General features: G+C 33.1%; 1 protein-coding gene across 1 annotated transcript in view; it reads left to right on the top strand.

Annotated features, from left to right (window-relative positions):
• The window catches only part of LOC106874129 (serine/threonine-protein kinase PLK1), a 154,977-nt gene that overhangs the window by 65,498 nt on the left and 79,169 nt on the right, over positions 1–10,310 (top strand). Inside the window, exon 2 of the mRNA XM_014921746.2 lies at positions 5,636–5,743. Coding sequence (XP_014777232.1) covers positions 5,636–5,743 — 108 coding nt within the window. The remainder of the gene's footprint in view (positions 1–5,635; positions 5,744–10,310) is intronic.

Below are 10,310 nucleotides of genomic sequence, written 5' to 3'. Positions count from 1 at the left end.
ACACACAACCCATTTATATCCTATATTTTCATTTTCATTAATTCTCTCTCCATCTCTCTCTCTCTCTCTCTCTCACACACACACACACACACACACACACACACACACAAACACACTCTTCGCATCTCCACTTTATCTCCTCATACCCTCCTTCTCTCCACATTCATATCTTCTCCATTACTATCCTATATTCCACATTCAATGGTATATACGTTCCCTACTTTTTTAATCAGATATATTAACTGTCACTTATGTAGTATATCTTTGGAGTGTTTTATCGATTTTTATCTCACTGTTTATATCTTGATACTCATCTACAATTATAACATATATAAATATACATACAGCTGTGCACTTGCATTAGTCTTATTTATAAACATTTGTATGTAAGTGTGTATAGATATGTGTGTGTGTGTGTAATTCTATTTTGGAACAGTGAAACTTGAAGCAAATAAAACTATATATGATTGCAAATAAATATTGGGCTAAAACAGATTTTCTATCAAAAAGGGATTTTTAAACCTAATATAGACAGGTTATTATTTATGTCTTTATTTGTCTTGGATTTCCCCATTCCAAAAACGAATTATTTCACATTTGCTTGAATTTTCTACACATATATATATGAGAGGTGTTGATATCCAGAAGACACAAGGTGGCAGGTAAGCCAGAAAATTCCACACAGCCTTGTCTTTGCTGTCTCATTTTATTTCATACACACACACACACATATGAAAAAAGAGATAACAAAGCAATAAACAATTATCATGTGAACTTCATTAGCTTACAGCTGTTTCTGCTATACAAAGCAGTGGACTTATAGTTGAGTACCTGAGTAACACCTTATAGCTTCATCAGAGCCACAAATATGAAGCGCAGTATATTTTTACAAAAGCAATTACATTTAAGTATATATACAGGAAAGCATTACTAATGAGAAGGCATATATGTGGGGGACAACCCCATAACTTAGCAGTTCAGCAAAAGAGTTCAGTAGAGGAAATACCTGACTTAAATAAATAAAAAAAACATTAGTTTTGGGGATGATTTGTTTGACTAAAAACCCTTTAAGGAAGTGCACCAGCATGGCCACAATCTAATGACTGACACAAGTAAAAGATAGAGGATGAAACATACTGTGAATTAAATTTCTTGAAATATATTTTAAATACTTTAAATTCATTACACTTTTGTTCTGCAGATCAAAAACACAGAACAAATGTGTTTACATTCCTCATTCCTATATGGTTGGTTCCTCATCACAGCTAATGGCCTCTAAGCTGTTTAAATTTATTTCAATACTTCTGATTCATGTTATGTTGTGCACATGTATATATACATACATACATATATATATATATATATATATATATATATATATATATATATATATATATATATATATATATATATATATATATATACTAACACACACACACACACACAGGCATCAATCTGTGGTTAAAAAGCACATTGGCAAAGTCTTCAACCATAGCTCCAGGCCAAGTGAAGTCTTGTGAATGAATTTAAAAGATGGAAACTGAAAGTTAACTGTATAGATAGTTGGTTTTATAATAGTTAGCTGATCAGATACTAACCATCAGGCCATGAATCGACAGGATCATTAGAGCATGAGATATAATGCTTTGTACATGTGTATATGTATGTATATATATAAATGTGTTTGTGTGTGTGTGTCTGTATGTTTATCATCCCACCAGCGCTTGACAACTGGTGCTGGTTTCTTTTCATTATGTCCCTATAACTTAGCAGTTCAGCATAAGAAACCAATAGAATAAGTACCAGACTTTAACAAAATATAATTACTGGGGTCATTTTGCTTGATTAAACCCTCCAAGGTGATGCCCCAGCATGGCCTCAGTCCAGTGACTGAAACAAGTAAAAGCTAAAAGATATACGGATAGGGCATGGCCAAATGGTTAAGAAGTTTTGTCCAGTATGGCACCTTGGAGTAAATGTCATTTACCATAGTCTCAAGTTCATTCAAGCCTTGTGGGTGAAACTGGGTTGATGGAAGCTGTTTGAAAGGCCATCAGATGGATTTTAGCTGCAATTTAAAGGCTCAGCTTAGTCACACAATGTGTCATGCTGATTCTGTCTGTGGAATACCCAGCTAATTTAATGAATAGTAGTTCAGTTGATCAAATAAACAAATACCCATCATCCAAATCAACAGAGAGCCATTTACTTTCATATAAACACTCAAGTTTCTTTTAAACTGTAGTTATTATTATAGTTAACTGTATAGATAGTTGGTTGTATAATAGTCAGCTGATCAGATACTAACCATCAAGCCATGAGTTGACCGGATCATTAGAGCTTAAGATATAATGCTTTGCAGTATCTGTTTTGATTCGCATCACTCTTGTGTTCAAATCTTGCTGAAGTCACCTTTGCCTTTCATCCTTTTTGGTATGACTGGTGTTGAGGAAAAAATACAAAACAATGCAATGGATTGGTAGAACTATCAGAACATTGGACTGAAAATTTTATGGAATTCATTCCAGTTTTTGGCATTCTGAGTTCAAATCCTACAATTATCGATTTAATATGTTTCCTGGTTTAACACTGCCACCTGGCATCTTGGATGCCTTTGGTAGGGTCCACTCCATTGCAATCATTCAGATCAGGCCTCCTGTTTCAGTATACCTTCTTCATTTCCTTCTACTAGTTTTGAACACCCTGTAAAAAGGGTTATGAGCAATGTCTTCCTGACTAAAAGACTTTTTTTTAAAAATAAAGCAAAAGAAATGTTCGCTTTATTTCCATTTGTTTAATATTCTTTTGGCCAAGCGTTGTTTTAGATTATGTTTTAACATGAGATGGTGTACATATCAAATGCAGCTCTATTATGAAGAAATAAAATAAAAAATAAAGAAAAATTATGCATTTATTAAAAAACAAAGGGCAATTGACTCTAAAGTGAGATTTGAAATACAATCAAGTATGACACCATTTCATATATGTAGTCTGATCGACACCATTAGCCCTCCTTACTTGTCAAGTTTTATTTTATTTTATTATTTTTTATTTTGTGGCATTACATTTTTGTTTTTATATTATATATCCGTATGGCAGCTAAAGGAAGGCCTAGAGGGAAATTGAAAACTACATCAAGAGATTGTATATAATAATTGTTTATAAATATCAAGAGGTTTAAAACAGAGAATGCTTATTGTTGCTTAAAGTGTTACAACTTTCAGCCTTCTCAGAACTCTATAGTTTGGGAAACACAGAAGTGACCTTCAACAAAAATTTAAGTAGCTACTTATGTCTTTATCAATGTTCCTCAATGTTTATAAGCAAGTCCTTGAAACAAGGAACATAAAAATAAAATATTCTTACAGTACCTGCACAGAGAGATAGAGAGAAAAAGCATGGATGACAAAGTCGATAGAGTACAGAACAACTGACCTAGAGGTCAGTGGTTCACATCCTGTCACAGACACTGCTTTGTGTCTATGATTGATACATATGATTCTCAAGCCCAGCCATACAAATTTGTATCTCAGTTTTAAAATAACTTGTCACTGTAAACAGTGACAGTATTGTAAAATCAGTGAGTATTTCATCAGCTTGTAGTACTGTCACAGAAAAGCTCACTTGCCATCCTATCTGAGGATAGGAAGATTTGTATCTCATTTATTTAATATCATATAAACTGGAGATAAATGCCACTATGGCAAGTTGCTAAAGACTTGTATATAATTGTTAAAGCACTGGTTCCAATGTCTTTTACACTGTGGGGATCACATGCATAACAAAACACACTGGAGTGTATAATATATAATTTAATTATTACAGATATCTAATACATATATAAGGCAAAAATACTGAGGATTACATTAGTTAATAAAATAGAAATAAAATCTTTAGAATTTATTCTTTCTGTGTAGTCTGGTGCCAAATGATCCGTGAACTGGTACAAGTCTGTGGCTTGTTGTTTGGGGACCCTTATTATGCTAAAGGACTTACATTTAATTGGGAAATGACTTGCATATATAACTATTAAAGTGCCATCTGTCATATTTACATACAGGATGACTAACATTAAAGGATATTCCAATTTGAAGTAGTGGATTGGCAGAAATGTTTAAGTGTCTCACAGGAATGTTTTGTGGTACTTAATTAACCCAGCATTTTACATTCTGAGTTCTTGGATGGTACACTTAACCTGTTGCCCATTTCAGCAGCGGCATCTAGTCTTTAGGTAGGTACAAATAGTGATAAGTGAATCAATAATAAACGAAGGTAGATGTACTCAATTCTGTGACATTAACCTTTTTCAAAACCCTGTAGTAAAAATTTAGAAAAAACAAACATATTATAAAATTGCTCCTGTCATTGTTGTTGTTGTTAATGTTAGTCAATGTAAGTACCATTGTCAGTAGTTCTAAATAAAGCATGTGGTGTAATTAAGTTTTGAGTGGTTTCTGAGTCTGTATGTGTTTAAGAATTATGCTTGCTTATATATGTGTGTGTGTGTGAATGTGTGTGTGTGTGTGTGTGTGTGTTTGTATGCATGTATGTGTTTAAGAATTATTTGTTGCTTCTTTTGTTTCATTTCCTCACAATTTTCCCTAACATATCATTAACAAATGTTGGGTGTACTAAATGACCCTTCGTCAGAAACTCACTGGTCATGCAGTCAGTCCATTACATAGCTACATACATACATACAAAATACACACACACACACACACACACACACACACACACACACACAAACAAACACAATATATCTCCGCTGATCCCTTAATTATGTTTATAATTATAAAAAAACTTTTTGTATAAGTTTTTACCGATAACGTTTTTTATTTCCATACCGAACTACTTGGTAAAATTATTAATTATTAATTTATTAATAAATTGATAATTCTTTATCCTATATCTATAATGATATATATAAACATGTGTATGTGTATAATCATTATCATCACTTTAACATCCACTTTTTTGTGCTTATATGGGTCAAGTGGAGCTTTTTCAGGCTGATTTTGTATGGCTGGATGCCTTTCCTGTTGCCAACTTTTATTTGTTTCCGAATAAGCTAATATTTCTCTATGGCTAGTCAGCAGATGTGTTCTTGCAGAATATATATATATATATATATATAATTATTTTTTGAAATAATCAAACTTGAAGTAAATGAAACTATAACTAATAGTATGTAAATGTTGGGTTAAAATCCCTTTGGTTAGGAAAAGTCGAAGGTTGCCCACTGTTCACAGAAGACGTAGGTTTGTTTTCTATGAGCAGCCTTTGACTTTTCCTATACTAACCCAATATTTTACATACTATTATTCATAACTTTATTTGTTTCAAGTTTCATTGTTCTAAAAAAGGATTATTTCACACTTTTTCCTGAAATTTCTAAATTCTAATGATGTCAGCAATATATATGTGTGTGTGTGTGTATCTACAGCTAAATCTACATCTATTTGTCTCTCTCTCTCTCTCTCTCCCTATATATATATATATATATATATATATATATATATAAATTAAACTATAAATTAAAGTTTTATATTTTAAAGGAAAGTTCCTTATAAAATTCTTTGATTGTCGATGAAATACTTCAGTTTTGTTATTGTTCTGTTTTCCATCTTTGCAGGGAGGCTTTGCACAATGTTATGAGTTAATCGATTGCAATACAAATATAGTATATGCTGGAAAGATTATCCCACATTCACGGATAGCAAAAGGAAATCAAAAACAAAAGGTGAGTGTGCATTTCCTAAATGTATTGGTAGAATTGTTTGCATTGGCAGTATAAGAAATGTTTTGGCTCATTTGCAAAGTGGAGTGGAGGCAGGGTTTGATTTTTCCACTGTCTTTATGTTTTATATATATGTTTCTCTCTGCTGTTCAGACAGGATATTGATCTGTAAATTTATTTGTTATGAGGATGCAGCCAGTATCTTAATCCACTAAGCTACAATTGAGCCAACAAAGGGAATTTGTAAACTTGTAAGAGGTCACTCAACCTTTGATCATAAGCCTATTTGGTTTCTCTCAAGGTTGACCTATGGCTAAACAACATCACAGCTGAATTCTTACAAAAGTAGTAATCTAAAGAAGAACATTCATGGTCTTCTTAAGATCTTCCTGTGTGGTTTAAGAAGCTAGCTTTGTAAACACATTGTTCCAGGTTCAGTTATATTGTGTGGCACTTTGGGCAAGTATCTTGTACTATCAGCCCTAGGCTGACCGATGCATTGTGAATGAATTTGATAGAGGGGAAACAGTGTAAACCTGTGTGTGTGTGTGTGTGTGTGTGTGTGTGTGTGTGAGTGTGTGTTCTATTGTGAGTACTGAAGTGTAACAAATAAGCTCTCAGTTAAGTAAATTTTAAGATTGGTTTCCTTTTCTATATCACATTCTAGTTCTATCTATTTGCTAAACCCCTTCAAAAATACATCATAATTGTAGCACCAAGTCTCTTTCTAAGTTGAACTCAGCTGTGTTAATTTTCCCATTGATGGCTACTGCCACCCATCACAAATATTCAATATTGATGTCAAAGCAAACTTAAAGCAATAATTCAAATCTGTGGTTTCATCTGTTGGAATGAAAATGTCTGGATACAAATGTCCAGGTGTCAATTTGTTTGAAGTTGTTGATAGTTTTTGATCATTTACAAAATGATGTGCCTAATAGTTGCAAGGTTACGTGTTTCTAAGTGATTTTCAGTAGACACTACTTGTTTTAAAGAATACTGACAGAGCTGAGAAAGAGCTGCTATCGTGAATTTAGTTAAGATCCGTTCTTCATTTTGAAAGACTGTGACAAAACTGAAATGCACAATGAATATGTATGTAACTTCAAAATGAAGAGCACTGTGACTGGGATGATTTTCTCCTTTATGTTGATGGAAAAAAGGAATAAGTGGACTCTATTGATTGAGTCTCCAAATGAGATTGCATAGGTTGAATTGTCATCACTACCATCATCATCATTGTACCAAGAATTAAGCAAATATCCTGATTCCACTCTTAACATTCACCCTTGTTCAGTTATAATTTCCAGTTTGAGTAGTTTTCACAAATGACATTCAATAAATTCTAATGCCTAATATTGAGTCAAGTAGGCAGGCCTGTTTTTCCTGATTATAGACAACTGCAACAGTGTGTTGCAGGTATACTGGCAATGTCAAAAAAATTCCTTAGCATTGTAGTTTTTTCAGTCAAAGCTTTCATAACTTTTTGTATTATTCAGGTAATTTTGTTAAATATATATATATATATATATATATATATATATATATATATATATACATATGTACATCATTGTTTCAACCAGACTATCAGATATAGTTATACACTACTGGTCACAATGTGCTTCCTCACATTTTAACTTTTGAATGATGCCATGTTGCTGACTAAGCAGGCAAGCCAACGTTCCCCCTGAATGGAACATCAGTTTGTTGCAGGGTTACCCATTTAGACTTTTGTGGACTGGAGCAACTTAAAGTGAAATATTTTGCTCAAGAACACAATGCACCACTGGTGTGGGAATCAAAACCACAATCTTGAAATCATGAGTGCAAAAACCCTAACCACTAAGCCATGTGCCTTCACAATATACAAATATATTTAATCAAATAAATATCATCATTTATCGACATCAGCAACTCTTGTTGCCAAGCAAAGTGAACGCAGGCACACTTGATTATGGTACATGCATTCATGTATACACATTGCCCCTTTTTTTGTATTACAATCTATGTTTAGTCAGATTTATTCATACATCTTAAATGAAGCAAATTCAAAAACTATCTTTCTTATTTTTTTATTAGTTCTACTAGAACATGTCATGCAATAAGACACTGAAAAAGGGTCCCCAACCCCTGGGCTGTGAATCATTTGGTGCTGGGCCACACAGGAAAAATAAATTTTAAAATCATAATTCTGTTTTATTGACTTTTGCAGTCTGCAGGGTGTTTTTTGCATTATATATGTAATATACATATATCACATAGGTCATAATTAAAGGATGTATTATGAATTTTATTGTTTTGTTATGCTCCTGGTCCTCAGTCAATGGGAAAATTTCCTTGACTGAAACTAGCTTGTAGTGTAAAAAATAATTAGGGACAGCTACAGAGGGAAATGGGAAGCAGGCAGCTAATCATCATTATTTTAGATGTTCTGAGTTTAAAAGCATTTGATTATGATCCAAAAACAAATTTAGATTTCAATACATATTGAAGTTGAAAGAAGGCAGATATAGGAGAGTATGCAACATTTCTGAAGTTGGAAAAAGAGCTGATTGAATGAATGAAGAAATGCAGAACAGCCTGTACTGGAATCAGTACTGCTAGCGTATATCTCAAGATAATGGATCAATGCCCTCAAAGCCAGTACTTGGTGAAGTCATTGCTTAATGGAGAGACATTTCGTTGCTGGACTTACATAGCATAAAGTCTCTTAAACTCAACAGAACAAGAAAGTTTTTCAAAGATGAGTTAAATGAATTTTAGCATTTCATCCATTTGCAATGGCATCATCCTGCAACAAATTGAAAATGTAGACGAGACCTTACTGACCTTTGACATCGCTTTATACACAAAATTTATTTTACAGTGATACATTTCACCATTTATTCTCGCAAGCATAGATTTATAAAATTTCTCCAATAATTTTATCATGCATGTTAAAGAAAATGTCTTTGGAGTTAAGAAATTTTAAACATTAGACATTCAAGATCTAGCAAAATGCTTTTGTTTTTAATTTAAAAAACAAATTATTCAAAATTTTTTGTTAGGAAATTTTTTTAATTCAGAATTTTAATATTCTGAAACATAACATTTCAAATTTTCAAAAATTAAAAGAAATTTAAATTAAGCCTCTTCGCACAGTGTTTCATCTGTAATTTCAAGGGATATAAACTATGTTGAAATTGTATTTATAGTACAAATTTCTGTCTAGATGGGAAAAGAAAACAAAAAACAAAAACAAAACAAGCAAAACAAAAAATGTTTTATTGCTACCATTGTCACTTTTTATTATCTGATTTTACTTCATATCAACAAAATGAGCAAAATTTTGTTAGACATTGATCGATATGATCTCCAACGTGGGCAACCATGCATGGTAGCTATCGTAAATATTGTATTCACCATCAGTATAAAATTTAGATCTTTATAATATATCATTGCTATCATAGAAAAGTTTAGCATTATTATTGTGATTTAAACTGTTTGTTATATATACATGTATGAAGGCTTTGTGGTTAGGGTATTTTGCTCTTGATCATAAAGTCATAAGGTCAATACCCACAAGCATGTTGTGTTCTTGAGTAAGATGTCTTATTTCATGTTGCTCCAGTACACTCAGCTGACAAAAATAAGTTGTACATGTGTTTCAAAGGGCCAGCCTTGTCATGCTGAATCTCCCTGAAAACTACATTAATAGTATACAGTATGCATGTCTGTGGAGGGCTCAGTCACTTGTACATTACTTTCACGAGCAGTCTGTTCCACTGATCCGATCAACTGGAACCCTCATTGTCATAAGCAACAGAGTGCCAGACTGTATATACATCTCAGTTAACTCGGACAACAGATATAACTTACTTCAGGTCCTACCATTTGAAATGTGATCACACACTTGGAACTAGGAAAACATGGGTAACATTTGGCACTTGTGCATAGTGCATATCCTTAAATTTGGAGGTTTAAAAATTTTGGGGTCAATAAATAAAGTACAAGTTAAAGAATTATTGAACATTTTTCTCCTCCAAAAATTTCTGGCCATGGCCTGTATTAGATACAATCTTATTGTCATTATTTATCATTGTCCTTAACGCACCAAACTGGCAGAATCATTAGCATGCTAGGCAAAATGCTAAGCAGCATTTTTTCTGGCTTTGCATGCTCAGTTGAAATTCTACTGAGTTCAATCTTCCCTTTCATACTTTCAGGGTCAATAAAATAAGCACCAGTTGAGCACTGGGGTCACTCGAATCAACTAGTTCCCTCCCCCAAAATTTCAGGCCTTGTGTCTATAGTAAAAGTATTATTTGTTACCAATAGTACTATTATTTATTGATGTACATCCTCTGGCACTTTTTCTTGGGGCTTTAAATCTTGCTGGGGTCAGTTTCCCTTTCATCCTTTTGAGGTTGATAAAATAAAGTACCAGTCAAATATTGGGGTTGATGATAGGGACCAGGCATAGGCAGCCTTTTTTTTTTGAGAAGTAGGCTATATGAGATATGACTCATCAGGCAGGCCACACAACTAAAAATAACAACAACAGCTGAAAAAGAAAGTTAAAATAGCCCCC

Source organism: Octopus bimaculoides, chromosome 10 (genome assembly GCF_001194135.2).
Source record: "Octopus bimaculoides isolate UCB-OBI-ISO-001 chromosome 10, ASM119413v2, whole genome shotgun sequence".
Taxonomy (NCBI): domain Eukaryota; kingdom Metazoa; phylum Mollusca; class Cephalopoda; order Octopoda; family Octopodidae; genus Octopus; species Octopus bimaculoides.
This window is presented reverse-complemented; position numbering and strand designations above follow the sequence as displayed.